This window comes from Elgaria multicarinata, chromosome 11 (assembly GCF_023053635.1).
Source record: "Elgaria multicarinata webbii isolate HBS135686 ecotype San Diego chromosome 11, rElgMul1.1.pri, whole genome shotgun sequence".
In the NCBI taxonomy this organism is placed as follows: domain Eukaryota; kingdom Metazoa; phylum Chordata; class Lepidosauria; order Squamata; family Anguidae; genus Elgaria; species Elgaria multicarinata.
Window position 1 is genome coordinate 18,080,622 of NC_086181.1, and position 15,945 is coordinate 18,096,566.

The 15,945-nt window shown below is 48.4% G+C and overlaps 1 protein-coding gene across 1 annotated transcript in view; it reads right to left on the reverse strand.

Moving 5' to 3' along the window:
* Nucleotides 1-15,945, reverse strand: part of SHANK1 (SH3 and multiple ankyrin repeat domains 1) — a 92,524-nt gene that overhangs the window by 41,217 nt on the left and 35,362 nt on the right. Inside the window, exons 12-14 of the mRNA XM_063137709.1 lie at nt 15,105-15,218; nt 9,718-9,793; nt 552-560 (exon numbers count right to left, since the gene is read on the reverse strand). Coding sequence (XP_062993779.1) covers nt 552-560; nt 9,718-9,793; nt 15,105-15,218 — 199 coding nt within the window. The remainder of the gene's footprint in view (nt 1-551; nt 561-9,717; nt 9,794-15,104; nt 15,219-15,945) is intronic.

Consider the following 15,945-nt stretch of genomic DNA (forward strand, 5'->3'; position numbering starts at 1 on the left):
TTAAGGCTTACCTTCCTCAACTATCATGTGGTACCTCCCTGTGCTTCTCTTCTAGCAACAGAACAGCTCCCTACAACCTCCCTCCCCCATCTCTCTCACACACAATATGAGAGTCTTCTTCATATTCACATGCACATGTCATATATTCATACACAAAAGCTGCCTGAAAGAATTTCTGCTCACCTGAAAGAATTTCCTCCTGGAAACCTCCTTGCAGGGAGTTTTACAAAAGTTGGCTCTTTTAGAAAAATAAAAGGCCACAGATGACTAGCATAGGTATGTGTGGACAGAGGGCAAGGAGGATAGTAAGAAGTTTTGTGGGCTAGTACAATGCACAGCCTTATTTGCAAGGTAGCACAAAAGTTCATCCTTGCATACCACGATACTCAGATCCTCGTTGCTTGGGCCAGGGGGATGGGGGAGCTTCCCCAGAGAATATGAGATAGCAATACAAGGGAAAGGCTACCCCTTTTTTGTCTATGTAAGTGCGTGCACACCTCTGGAATACACAGCATTCCTTGACGAGCTGAATGGAAAAGTAGAGGCATCACTGAACAAGGCTAGATTTTAACACAAAGGGTTTGAGAGACTGCCAGCTGTTCCTAAATGCATGTAGTTCAAATAAAAATGGTCCCCTTTACCCCACCCCCATCCCACCCTGGAGCATTTTGACAGAAGTTTGCTCAAGTAGCTGCGTTGCAGAACTGATGAATCAGAGATACCGCCCAACGCTTCTGTGATTTATTTGGAAGAGCGTACATTTCTGCAGCCGCAGAATTTCATCTGGGAGAAGGTTTGACCTTGCCAGATTTGTAATGCCGAATGTACAGACATGTAAAATGTATGTACGATGCACACCATCACAAGGTTAGCATTGTCTGCATAAGCTCACAAGGTCACATACATGCAAACACAGACATACAAATCAGGGCGACATATTACCAATGATAACATTCCTCTCATAGTGTTTGGGGCAAACTGAAGCTCTAGTAGCAATATTTTAAAAATAATTAAATGAAAAAGTTCAGGAGGTGGCCATTTTGAACAGAGAAGCCAGGAGAGGGAGAGATGGTTCCCCCTTCCCCCTCTGGACATGAAATACTCATACACACACCATCCCAGGCAGCTTTTCCCACTGCAAGTGTTCCAAAAGCATGTTTGCCACCACAAATCCAGAGCCTACCTCTAGGCAGTGGCTAGAGGTGATCCATAAGAGGTCAGCAGGAATCATCCTAACTACCTATCTCTGAACATAATACGGAAGCTCAAAGCAACTGCCACCGTATAAAACTAGTTTGCCCCCCAGCTGGATAAATAGAACAAAACATAAAGTGTGCATAAAACTCTTATTCCTTTCTCTCCCACATATGCACGCAATGCTCATTAACCTCTCAGGCTGCAGCGAAGTAACAATGCGCGGCTTTTTGTAAAGTAACATGCGCAGACTCTCCAAAACATTATCAGTCCATCATTTTCCTTTGCACACCCACAAACACACCCACACCTCAGTCCTTGAATTTGTCCTTCTTACAACTTCCCCCCCCCCCAATTCAGGAACAGTCCCATTGCCAGACGAACCTCATCCTACACTAGCAAAAAAAGCTCGCACTCCCAATAAAGTTCCCATTACAGAAGAAGGTTGGGACAGTTGAAGATAAAGGGGTCAGTGTTGATGAAAGGGGAGAAGAGATGCTACTATGTTCCCCTGCTGTATCCTCCCTACATCAAATTCCTCCCCTCCCCAGCTGGTCTAGAACTCACCCCACTCACCCATCCACATCTGGCCCCATGGTGCTGCCCAACTGGTTCACATGGCTGCTGGTGCCCCGACATGTCCCATCTTCACTGTCTGGCTGGGGGCAAAGTTCACTGCCCTGAGAGATTCTGGGCCTATCCAGCCACTTCGTGGCGAGAACCCCAAGAAGGAATCGTGCGAGCCCCGTGGCAGCAAGCAGGAGGGCTGTGTGCTTGCACACGGGTGCTCAGAACCCACGGCAACTCCACCGATAACTCTGGATCAAGCAGTCCCGTTCCCAGATTCAAAGCCGGCCCAGACCGGGATGCGCCGCCTGCTTGCTGAGCTCAAGGACGTTTGCTGACAGCATGGAATGCAGCACAGCACAAATCAGAGCCTCAGAGGCACACGGGCTCGGAATAACTGGGTCTACTGGGGAGGGAGAGCCAAATGAAAGGATCCAGGGCGATGGGGAGGGTGGGGCGGAGCCCACATTGAACTACGGAGGACGGCGGGTTGGGAAGGAAGGCCCCTGGCAGGCGCCAAAGGCAGACAACAGAGGGAGGGAGTCAGTAACGCCTGAAAACCTCATCTGAACTCCAAGATCATAGAATCATAGAATAGCAGAGTTGGAAGGGGCCTACAAGGCCATCGAGTCCAAGCCCCTGCTCAGTGCAGGAATCCACCCTAAAGCATCCCTGACAGATGGCTGCCCAACTGCCTCTTGAAGGCTTCTAGTGTGGGAGAGCCCACAACCTCCCTAGGTAGCTGATTCCACCGTCGCACTGCTCTAACAGTCAGGAAGTTTTTCCTGATGTCCAGCCGGAATCTGGCTTCCTTTTACTTGAGCCCGTTATTCCGTGTCCTGCACTTTGGGAGGTTTGAGAAGAGATCCTGGCCCTCCTGTGTGTGACAACCTTTTCAGTATTTGAAGAGTGCTCTCATGTCTCCCCTCCATCTTCTCTTCTCCAGGCTAAACATGCCCAGTTCTTTCAGTCTCTCTTCATAGGGCTTTGTTTCCAGACCCCTGATCACCCTTTGCTGTGGCATGTGGGTCACGCCCAGGAAGTGTGCCATGCTAGGAAAGGTTGGAGGTGGGGGAGAATTTCTCATAAGAACATAAGAAGAGCCCTGCTGGATCAGACCAAGTGCCCATCTAGTCCAGCATTCCATTTATCCAGCGGCCAACCAGGAAACCCACAAGCAGGACATGAGTGTCACAGCACCCTCTCTCCTATGTACCCGTCTGGTGTACGTAGCTCACTGCGTCTGATACTGGAGGTAGCATCCATCTGTCAGGACTAGTAGCCCTTGATAGCCTTCTCCTCCAGCAATTTATCCAACCCCCTTTTAAAGCCATCCAAATGGGTGGCCATCACTACATCGTGTGCGGTAGCGAATTCCGTAGTTTAAATCGGCTTCTCAAGGAAGTGTGGGACATGGAGCAGCAGAACAGCCTTTTCCAACCAGTTGGGAGTCATAGCCCAGAACATTTGGAGGCCATCAGGTTAGGCAAGGTTAGATTAGCATGCACGTGCATTGGTGGGGAGGTGTGGGGAGAGGCACTGGACTTGGGAAATGGTGGTGGTGGTGGGGGATAAGGGCCTGCATGAGGGGTGGACTGAATTCAGGCTTTTGGGATTTACTTCCTTTTTTCTTTTACTAGAACCCAAAGATCCACCAATGAAAGCTTGATGCAAAAGAACTAGGTTGCAACCGTACACAGGGCTCCTAGCACTACCAACCAGAAGGCCGTGTACAGCTCTACTGACTTTTCTTCCCTAAAGGATTTTCTGCTGTAAAGAAGAAGAAAAAGGACGGTGGTGGTGGTGGGAAAGCATGGGATGGTTATGAGTGGAAAATGTCGACATCTGGTGCCATAAAAGCCTCATCTGGAAGCATTCCTACCCTGAGAATTAAAGAATTCTGAGCTGAGGGTGTTGTTTTTTGGAGCACTGGCTCACAGCCCTTCCACACAAGAATCTAGTCCTGATTACCCCAAGCTTTCTTCATTTCAGCAGTATAATTTGGGGTGGGAGGGGAATCATTTTTCTGCTATTGCTAAAAAAGAAAAGAAAAGAAAAAAGGAGTTGGAAATCCTTGCTGATCTGTTGCAGATCACCAGAGATCTCTCAGGACATCCAGATCTATCTTTCCTGCTGCATCCCTGGTCTGTAGGGGGGCAAAAAGTTTTGGGCTGTAGTGCAGGGAGGTGGAAACTGCAGCAAATCTCTAAAATTGGCACTTTGGCCGTTCGTCTTTTTGTCTTTTGGAGTCCTTTATGCAGCCAAGTGAAGGTGAAAGGGGGTGCGAGTCAGTGGGCATGAGAGAGCAAAGAGGCCGGTCTCCCAGAAGATGCTCTGGAATACCAGTGCTGTCCGGGTAGATTACATAGGCTGGTTGGTCGTTGTTTTTTTAAAAGGACTCAACAAATTCTCAGAGGACTGGTGCATCAATGGCTATTAGGAACGAACTAAAACCAAAAGGAGGAAAACATCCAAGTCGAATCAAAAGAAGAGACAAACAGGTCCTCAGGATGCAAAAAAGATTTACTTGTGTGAAGCCTCCAGACAGAAGGTTCCTAGTGCTACTGGCCAAGAGGCGCTCAGCAGTGATTCTGGCTTCCCCTCCTTAACAGATTTCTAAGAAAAAGAGATGGATGAAATGGCAGGAAAACACGGGAGAGCGAAAAATGGAAGATAATGTTAACTGGACCGCTCCCTGTCCCCACGTTCAGTGAACGATGCAGGGCAATTCCACAATAACAAGTATTGTCTGGAAGCACCGTCAGGGCCCTACGGATGTGTTGGGTGACAAACCCCATCATCCCCAGCCAGGATGGAGGGCGCAAGGGTGGGGACGGCTGAGCTACATGCTACGTAGAAAAGGTTTCCTATATGTCGCTCAGTGGGGCGGGACGTCACCATCACACACACACACACCCCGACTCCCCTTGCTCTGCCCCTGCTGCTCCAAACGTTGCCACGAAACTCTGCAGCGGCACCTCCATCCGCAGCCTCTCAAATATTGAACACACTTTTCTTCTTCTTTTTTTGGAGAATGCCACTTACGCATTGCCAAAAAAGATGAAATGCATCGCCAAGAAAAAAACAAAAGGATACAGATTTGCATAATTTTTTCACATGATAATTTATATGTACGAAGGCAAATTTAGAAATTATTATTAGAATTTAAAAAGGAACACGGTGCCTCTCACCCCAGTGTGGGAGACTGTAGCCAGGTGACCTATGTGCCTGCCTGTCCAGTCTGCCATTCAGCTGCTAATCATTGATGGGCCACAGCAGTTCTTATGGTGGTTTATCATTAAACCAGAATTACGCTGGACACACCTTCGAATAGAGGATGCCTTCAGATAGAGGACTTTCCTCTGGCAGCCCTTTTATGGAGGGCTGTTCTCCATAAAAGAGGGTGCATGACCCCCCCTAGAAGTGACTCTGTCTCATAGATTTGATCAGATCAGTGGGGAAATCGAAGTTCCAGCGGATTTGTGGAGGGGCTCAGCCTCCAAAAGTGGGAGAGAGTGAATGTAGAAGCCCAGGTATTTTAGATTACCTGGGGTAGGAGTGGGGTGGTAAGGGATTTTGAACTACAATTCCCATCAGCCTCGGCCAGTCCAGCAAATCATCAGGGATCATAGGAGTTGAAGTCCATAGGTTGCCTACCCCTGGGGCTGAAGGTAGGCTAAGAGTCAAGAGTTGTGGGATTATCTAAAATGGGAGATAATCTACAGAGTAGGGCTGTTTGCATGTAATGGTGGCAAACCGTAGGTTAATTAACCCACAATTTCCCATGGCACATTCTGGGTGCTTTCTGCAGCCTTTCTGAATATTCAACCCCCGATTGGGCTGATCAAGGGCTGCTACGCGATGTCTGAATCCAGACACTATAGTTTAATCATGGTTTAAACAATCCACAGTTAACCAACTACTAATTGTAGGTTATCTGTAGGTTGTTTAATCCATGATTAATCTATAGTGTCCAGGTTCAGATGTCATGTAGCAACCCCTGATCAGCCTGATCGGGGGTTGAATATTCAAAATGGCTGTGGGACATGCAAGGCAGGTTTCACGGCAAATCGTGGGTTAATTAACCCAAGATTTGCCACTGTTGCATGCGAACTGGGTGAGAGGGGTAGAACAAGAGCAGACTTGAGCACAGGCCAGCATTGTGACCAATATGACCAGGAAGACCTCAGTTTAAACCCTTCTCTACTTGGTGGCCCGGCGCAAATCACAGGCTCATTTCCCCATCTATCTCCCAGGCTTCTTGCGAGCCTAATCAAGGAAAAGATAATAAAGCACATTGTACATTGTAAGTGCTGCGTAAATGATTCATGTAAGTAGAACTGGAAGCGGTGGGTGCGACAATAATTAGTCTAATAAGAGAGCTGAACAATTGGCTGCCTCCTCCACGTGGAGGAAACAGAAGCGAAGGAAACAGAAGCGAAGGGATTATTTTGCCAGCGCCCCCCCCCCCCCCCTGGCAGCAGACACACCTGCAGGAGTGCAGCTAGCACCGGACACTGGGGCTGAAGTCCCCAAAACGACCCTCCCAGAGAGCAGCAGGCGATGTGGGCAGCAGAAGCCAACGCCATATTTATTCCTGTCGTCATGATGGCACTAAGTTTTCAGTGAGTTTAAAATGCGAAACTGCACATGCTCGGGGTTTATTATTATTATTATTAATAACGATCAAATTAGGCAAATACTTTTGCTGCTCTCATTGGTTCCAACGCATGTCTGTTTTTGTTTATATTTTATGCGTTTTATGGTTTTAAATTTTGTATATTTGTTTTTAATGTTCACTGTTTTTATAACTTTTGTAAACCGCCCAGAGAGCTTCGGCTATGGGGCGGTATATAAATGTAATAATAATAATAATAATAATAATAATAATAATAATAATAATAATAATAATGTAATAATAAATGTAGAAGCAGTTGTAAATGGGGAGCTAAGAGAAATGTTAGTTGTCTGCTTCATAACAGAAGAAATACCCACAGCTATCTAAAGGGGGGCACCGTAAGACCAATCCTGGGCTTGTTTAGACATAAAGAAGTCCTACAACTCCCAGTATGCCCAAGCCAGTATGCTGGGAGTTGTAGGAAAATAATAATAATAATAATAATAATAATAATAATAATAATAATAATAATAATAATAATAATAATATCCTCATAACAACCCTGTGATGTAGGTTAATCTGAGAGAACGTGACTGGCTCAGAGTCACCCAGTGAGCTTCGTGGCTGAGTGGGGACTCGAACCCAGATCTTCCAAGTCCCAATCTAACCTTCTAACTGCTACACCACACTGCCTATGTTATGGCACTGGGAATTGCTTAGTGGGAAAACAGGCTGGTCTTCCAGTGCACAGCTGCACAGTTCAGTGCAGGGGAGGGCAACTTGGGGCCCTCCAAATGTTGTTGGGCTGCACCTCCCATCAAGCCTTGCCCGCACAGCCAATGGTAGGGTGACCCTATGAAAAGGAGGACAGGGCTCCTGTATCTTTAACAGTTGCATTGAAAAGGGAATTTCAGCAGGTGTCCTTTGTATGCATACAGCACCTGCTGAAATCCCCTCTTCATCACAACAGTTAAAGCTGCAAGATCCCTGCCCTCTTTTGTATCAGGTCACTCTAGGCAGGGCTCCTGGCTCCTGATGTTTCCCGAAGAGATGTCGGACCTGGCCACGGTGACACATGCCTTAGTTACATCCCGATTGGATTACTGTAACGCGCTCTACGTGGGGCTGTCTTTGAAGAGTGTTCGGAAACTCCAGCTGGTTCAAAGAGCTGCAGCCAGATTGATGACCGGGGCTGGTTACAGGGAGCATACAACTCCCCTGTTAAAACAGCTCCACTGGCTTCCAGTCTGTTTCCGGGCACAATTCAAAGTGCTGGTTATGACCTATAAAGCTCTATATGGTTCGGGTCCAGGTTATTTGAAAGACCGTATTCTCCCTTATGAGCCTGCCCATGCTTTGAGATCTTCTGGAGAGGCCCTTCTTTCAGTCCCACCATCTTCACAGGCACGCTTGGTGGGAACATGGGAGAGGGCCTTCTCAGTGGCTGCTCCGGTGCTCTGGAACTCTCTTCCCGGGGAAGCTCGGCTGGCTCCCTCCTTGATGGGCTTTCGGAAGCAGGCTAAAACTTTTTTGTTCCAGCAGGCCTTTGGAGAATAATCTGGCCCTCCATCTATGTTAATGTCTTATAATTTTGTTGTGTATTTTTTTAATTGTTTATGCTTTTGTCCCCTCCCCCCCCATGTATATTTTAAACTTCGTAAGGCCGTCTTGAGGCCCAGCATTGGGCAAAAGGCGGGATACAAATAATAATAATAATAATAATAATAATAATAATAATAATAATAATGTGTAACAATGACATCTTTTGAAATTCCCTTTCCAATACAACTGTAAAAGATACAGAAGCCCTGTCCTCCTTTTCATATGATCACCCGAACTGCAACATACCATCATGGCTATCCATTAGGCCCAGGGGTACAGGACTTTGTTCAGACCATGACCCGCCTTCTGTGGTGGGCACGGCTGAAGGCAAAATGGGGCAGAGCCGAAGAGGGCAGCATTTTTCATCTTGAAGCTCTTATTTCCAGTAGCTAAGCCTTAGGAGAGGCATGGAATGGGGGAAAACACTGCACAAAACACTGCATCTGTTAGAATGGGGGGGGGGGAACCACCAAATGATCAGTGGTCAAAGAAAGGGGCGTGGCGGGCTGGATTAGGCCCCCAGGCCCTGAGTGTGACCGTCTATCCTCCTCCCTGATCCTTCCCTTCTTTAATCCAAGGCTCCCCCATCCCCTTATCACAAATCCCGCCTGCGAGTGTCACTTCCTGTGATGCCTTCAAAGACTCCTGGCAGAAACACTAGGTTGGAAAGGATCAGAAAAGCATCCAATCCAGTCCTTATCCCACACCTCCCCTATCTCTCCCGCCCGCTCCCCAATGCTGACATCGTTAAGACTCCGGAGGGTTACAAGCGGACAGCTGGAGCAAGCCGGCTGCACAACACTAGGCTGGTTGTAGAGATCACGTTAGATGACCCAAACAAGTAAGCCAAGCCACATCTTATAGAGAAACGCAAGAAATAGCCAAAGATCAATTTCTTCCCAACTCCCAAATATGGTTAGGTTCTGAACACAAAAGAAATCCCATTCCCAATGCAGTCCTATGCATATTTACTCAGATGTAAGACCCACTGTGTTCAACAGGGCTTACTCCCAGTAAGTGAGCATAAGATTGTGGCCTCACTACGCCTTTTTTTAAAAAAGTAAGTCATGGAGGTGTCTCAGCTCCACCCAACATCCTGTCTTCAGTTGTGCCTGTTTCAAGATGCCACAGAAGAAATCTTAAAGGAGGGGACGACAACACATTCCCTGTCTCCTCTGAGCCCCCAGACGAGAAAAATCACACAATATCCTTCGCGAATGGATCGAGTGGTCTAGAACCCAGCGACACTCTTTGCTCCCGCAACACAGAAAGTCAATTTCATAATTTTATGTCTCCAGTAGTTAAAGTTAATTAATTAGCAATTAGTCACAATTTGTTAACTGGTAGTCATTTTCACTTATACCCACCGTCTTCTAAAGAGCAAAAATGATTGACCCTACATCCGTTCTGCTTTGTTTTGCGATTAACCAAACGTCTTTGCTCCCTGCCTGCCTGACCCAAAGAGGCTATTCTGGGATTTCATTTGGCAATCGTCAGAAGCCACCCGCTTCGGCCTATGTGGCAGCACACGGGTTTTCACGAATGAGCCTGAACAACAACACCTTAGGAACGGATGATGTCCGGATGTGTGTGTAAGACGTCACCAGAGGCACCGCTCTTAACATGCTAAAATCTATGCATGCTTGTGCACCTTTGCCCAGCCACATTCCCCCACGACTGCACCTTGCACTGCACATGACCACAGGCCGCCTATCCTTTGGGGAGAGTTCACTTACCTGGGGGCATCGAAGCTGTCGTAGGAGCCCACCGTGTAGTGCCTGAAGAGTCGCTTGGCTTTGTCACTGCGGCTCTCTGCAAAGCAAAGCAGAGAGAAGATGGGGATTAGGGTCGGGGCGGAGCGGGGAATAGGAGGCACAAGCAGCATCTTTCTTTCCGTCCTTCCGGCCGCTTCGTCCTCTGGCGGTCACTGGGCAGGAGCACAAGTTCCAGTGCAGCTTTGGGGAGCCTGCTTGCGGGCCCTGTTCAGTCCAGGATGGGAGGCGGTGCCCATGAAAAGCGGGACGGGGCATCGCTGGGACAGAGGGGAAAGGGAATACAAAGGGTGGCCATATGTCTTTCACAGAGGACAGTCCTCTATTTGGACAGCTGACCGTGGAGTGTTGGAAAAGCTACCCTGTCCAATTCTGGTTTAAAGATAAAGAACCACGCTATGGTGAGATGTACTGTATTTCTCTTTAAATGATAAATGTCTAAATTTGCATTCATACATATTAATCAGCACGCTCAAATTTCATACAAACCTGTGCCCTCTTTGGTCCTCTTTTCTGGTGAGGCATTTTCTCTTTTTTTTGGAGGGAGGGAGGAGATTTATAAGCGGCCACCCTAATAAAAAAGGGGCTAATTGCACCTCTTCCAAACGCCCTATCCTATTTCCTGGTAAGCCACTGCATTGTCCCCGTTTTTGTTCCTTTGAGGGGTGTGTATGTGTGTGTGTGTGTGTATGCCTTTTACATTTGTTGTTAGCAGTTTAGCACTCGTGTACGTTCTGTAAGGCACCATATGGACTAGGGGTGTGCACGGACTCCCCACTCCGCTTCACTTTCAGATCCGCCATTTTCGGATCGGGCCGCTCCGCCCCGCCCCCACTCCACCTGTGCCCACTCCGCTCCGCTCGGAGCTCCGGATTCAGATCGGAGCTCCGTTCCCCCCCCCATAGGGGGGGTTACCGGGCCCTGCTGCCATCGCCGCCCATGTGGCGACGGCGGCAGAGCCTGGTAAGGGACCAAGGGAGAGGGGGACCTTACCTGCCTCCGTCCGTGGTCCGTCGCCATCTTCAATTGAGCCCGCGGTTCCACCAGGAAGTCTGGGCCGCAAGCGGCCCAGACTTCCTGCTGGAACCACGGGCTCAATTGAAGACACTGACGGACCGCGGACGGAGGCAGGTAAGGGAGAGGAGGGCGGGGGTTGGGATTACCGGGCCCTGCCGCCGTCGCCGCATGGGCGACAGCGGCAGGGCCCGGTAAACCCCACTTACCTTTCCGGCGGAGCTCCGGATCGAGGCGAAGGATCCGCCTTCACCTCGATCCTCTTCGCCACGCTCCGCCGGCCCCCCAATCCTCTTCGCCTCCGCCTTAAGGGCAGGCGAAGCCCCCCACTCCGCTCCTGCTTCTACGGTCCGATTAGAAGCGGAGCACATCCCTAATATGGACATTGCCAGCATGGAATTAATGATAATAACGATGACGATGATGATGATGATGATGTTGATGCAGCTTTGTATTTAGGCACTCAATTGCATGCAGATATTGGAGCGGGCTGGTAGCAAAGAGGTGTCCAGCGCAAAAACTAGTGGGCTGCAGAGGAGGGAATAAAGTGGTCAATTAATACATTGCCAAAAAAAGAGGACAAAAGAGGCTACGGTTTTGCGGGGAAGATGGTGGCCAGAAGCCTTGTCTCAGTTTGCTGTCCCGGGCTGACTTCATGGGCAACTTCAAGGCCCCTGCGTGCTCCCCCTTCTTGGGGTTCTTGACCTATAAAGTGGTCTTGGACCAAACAGAGCAGAGGACTGTCTCTGATGGCTATCTGGACAGCCCTTTGTATAGAGGATGCTTTCCTCTGACAGCCTTTAAAACAGAGGACTGCCCTCTGTAAAGTAGGACCCATGGCCAGGCTAGGAGGGAAGACTCCTCTTTCGCATCCAGCACAGATATACAGTGGGCTACTGCAGGAAGGATGGAGCTCTCCGTCCCTCTTCCAGCAGTCCCTGGCATGCTAGTAGAAATTTCTGCAGGCTAGTAATTTTTGTGCATTTACTTACGAGGCTATAATAGCAATAACAAAAACGACAGCTGTCACTGATGCTTCAGCCCCCCACTGCCCCAAACTCTCTGAATAAGGAACTGACTCTTGTCCAGGGCTGGATTAAGACATACTGAGACCCTAAACCATATCAATATTCAAAAGCCCCATCCCATAAAAATAAAGAGAAAAAAGTGCCTTAGATTATAATGGGAAGGGAATGAAAGGGGACCACCCAGCATTGGGGCTGCTTGTAGTTAAGCAGTGTTAGATAGTCTTCTCTGAAGACGTGTATAAAAGGATGAATGAAGTACGTTGATCTGAACTTCTTTTAAACTGGCTCTAGTTGGCGCTTATTGCCTCCAATACTAAATGATGCATTCCTGCGCTTTCTTTATCTAAGGCAACTCTGCTGTAACTCAGACCAGACTTTCCAACATATTTAAGCCAAAGGGATTTCATCGTAGCTCCAGTGTGTATTTAGAAGCCCCTCATAATATGAGAGAGCCTCGTGTGGCGCAGAGCGGTAAAGCAGCAGTTTCTGCAGCTGAAACTCTCCCCACGGCCCGAGTTCGATCCCAGCGGAAGCTGGTTTCAGGCAGCAGGCTCGGGTCGACTCAGCCTTCCATCCTCCCGAGGTCGGTAAAATGAGTACCCAGTTAGCTGGGGGAAAGGTAATAACGGCCGGGGAAGGCAACGGCAAACCACCCCGCTATAAGGCCTGCCAAGAAAACGTCAGTGAAAGCTCCAAGAGTCAGTAATGACTCAGTGCTTGCACGAGAGGTTCCTTTCCTTTCCTTTCCATAATATGAGACCCTAAGTCGTGGCTTAGTTGGCTTGTTCCTAAATCCAGCACTGCTCTGGTCTGTAGTACACATTAAGGCAGCACCTCCTGTGCAGGCTGCTGTTTCGCATGTTGCAGCTGGTGAGGCTCATTTCAAGCTGTTAAGCGTAATAACATGTTGTAGGGCAAATTCTGGTTTTTTGGCTTGTAAATCCCATCACCAGTACCAGGCTGTGACTAAGGGTGCTTCCAGACGGAGGGCTCCTAGCACTACCAAGCAAAAGGCATCATGCAGCAATTCCATCTTTCCCTCCTTAAGGGAGTTCTTCCGGTAAGAAAAAAGACGGGAGAAGCAGTGGGAAAACATGGGCAGGTTTTGAAAGGGGAGATGATGACATCTGGAGATAAATCTCCCTGCCCCTGTGAAATTCCGTGTCCGAGGCAGGGCAATTGCAGAATCAAAGGCCTTAGCTAGACCTAAGGATTATGCCAGGCAAACGGAGGGGTCTTCCCTGCCTGCTCCTGGGATCCCCTGTGTGTCATTTGGATGCACAGGGATGATCCCGGGACGATCCTGAGATATATGCCTGGTCTAGCCATGGCCAAAGCCTCACCTTGAAGCATCCTTAGGTTATATCCCGCTTGGCTGTTGGCTAAACACGGGGCTCATCTACACCAAGCAGGATATTCCACTCTGAAAGCGGTATGAAAGTGGTATATAAAAGGCAGGAGCCACACTACTGCTTTATAGTGGTATTGAAGTGCGCTGACAACTGTTGGGGCCCATTGACACATAGCATATACTGCTGTTATACCACTTTCATAGTGGAATATCCTGCTTGGTGTAGATGCGTCATGGGCCCCAACAGTTGTCAGTGCACTTCAGAACCACTAGAAAGCAGTAGTGTAGATCCTGCAGTGCACTTCAATACCGCTATGAAGCAGTAGTGTGGCTCCTGCCTTTTATATACCGCTTTCATACCTCTATCATAGTGCAATATCCTGCTTGGTGTAGATGAGGCCATGGTCAGTTGCTTTGTTCTGTTTTGCTTTGGAGCGCTGAACCATGCACATTGCATTGCCTGCATATCGATTGGTTTGCAGAAAAGGTACGTACAATTTTCACTCGTGGCACCTTGCCTTTGGAATACCCCGCTTGTACGACAGATGCCAACCCCGATCATTTGTTTAACCAAGCATTTGTGAATTTTAATGCCTTGGCGTCGTAAGATTTCCTGCTTTCGTGTTAAGATTTCAATTTCAACTGTTGTTTTCAACGAGGGCTGTCTAGCACTTTGGAAGCTGTAATGAAGGGCAGTATATTAATATTTTAAATAAATAAACATACTGCAGCAAGGAAGGCCACATACCCCAAATGGAATTCGTTAAGCAATTTAGGGTGCTTCCAGATGAAGCTTTTGTCTCATCCATTGCAAGTTTACAGTGTGTGTGTGTGTGTGTGTGTGTGTAGGGGTGGGATTCCAAACAAAACAATCTTCTATTTGTAGCCCTCCCATGTTTTCCCACTGCTTCTGCCATTCTTTTTTTTTATTCTTACCAGAACTAATCTGTTAAGGAGGAAAAGGCGGAATCGCTGCACAAAGCCTTTTGTTTGTGAGTGCTAGGAGCCCGACCATATGGAAACATCCTTAAGAGTGCAATCCTGTGGCTCCTAGATGGCTTCCGAGGACCGGCAGGATGCTGCAGTTCAACTCCACGTGCCTGTGGATAGAGCTACGATTGCAGAGGAGGAGATCCCAGCACGGATCTGTCCACCCGCTGCCCCACTGCTGGTGGAAAGCTCTGGGGTGACTCCTCTTCCGTTGTGACCTTGGAGGTGGAAAGGGGGCATGTTGGTGAGCAGGATCCACTGGAGACTCCATTCTATCCTTCCTCAACCCGGTGCCATCCAGACATTCTGGACTACAACATCAGCCCTGGCTGGCATGAGCGATAGTCAGGAATTCTGGGAGTTGTGGTCCAAAACACATGGAGGACTCTAGGTTGGGAAAGGCTGCTCCATGCTACTCCCCCTTTCCCTGGCTTTGTGTTTTTCTCCTCCAAGAGTCAGACAGCAGGTGCAGTCCTCCCTGGGCTGTTGATAAAATTTGGTCCCGTAAAGTCTTTTTTGTACTTCTGCAAACCTCGGATGCCCCCCCTGCCTGGTGATACCTCCCTTTTGTGCAGGGATGGTACCATTTTGGCTAGATAAGTATCCTCACTTGGCGAATGAGTTTGCTATTAGCTAAGATGACCATAAGAACAGGCGGACAGGGCTCCTGTATCTTTAACAGTTGTATAGAAAAGGGAATTTCAGCAGGTGTCAGTTGTAAGCGTGCAGCACCTGGTGTAACTCCCTCTTCATCGCAACAGTTAAAGCTGCAGGAGCCCTGGGCACTTTAACTGTTGCGATGAAGAGGGCATTTCACCAAGTGCTGCATGCAAACAAATGACACCTGCTGAAATTCCCTTTTCTATGCAACTGTTAAAGATACAGGAGCCCTGTCCTCCTTTCCATAGGGTCACCCTACATTAGTGTGTGTGTGTGTCTGTAGTAAGGAAGTGGGTTGAAACACTTACCTTGTTTCCCTTCCTGCGACTTGTTGGGCACTTCCTCCACACAGTCCGAGGGGAACCAGCCCACACGGCCCTTCACCTGTCCCTCCCAGAAGCCGCCTTCCCCAACACTCAACACTGCAATGGAGAAGGGCATGGTTAGGGGCACACACAGGCTGCGGACCAAGGTGAGCCAACCTTTCACCATCGTAAGGTTTGCCACTTACTCAGAACTTACTGCAAAACAGGGCAGCACGCTTACTAACAGGGACTGGCCAACGAGACCACATCAAGCCAGTCCTTTTCCAGCTTCATTGGCTGCCAGTCCAGGTCTGGGCCCGATTCAAAGTGCTGGTATTAACATTTAAAGCCCTAAACGGCTTGGGGCCAGGTTATCTGAAGGAACGCCTCCTCCCATATGTACCTGCCCGGACCCTAAGGTCATCCTCAGGGGTCCTTCTCCGTGAGCCCCTGCCAAAGGAAGTGAGGCAGGTGGCTCCCAGGAGGAGGGCCTTCTCTGCTGTGGCACCCCGGCTGTGGAATGAGCTCCCTAAGGAGGTTCGCTTGGCACCTACATTATATGCTTTTAGACGCCAGGTGAAGACCTTTTTATTCTCCCAGTATTTTAACAATCTATACATTTTAAATAACATGGTTTTAAATTTGTAATTTTGCATTGCTGCTGTTTTTATCTGGTTGAGCTTTTATGTTGTATTTTATATTATGGTTTTATACTGTTGTTTCATACTTTGAATGTTTTTAATTTTTGTGAACCGCCCAGAGAGCTCCGGCTATTGGGCGGTAGAGAAATGTAATAAATAAATAAATAAATAAATAAACAAACCCCGATGGTGCAACAGAGACA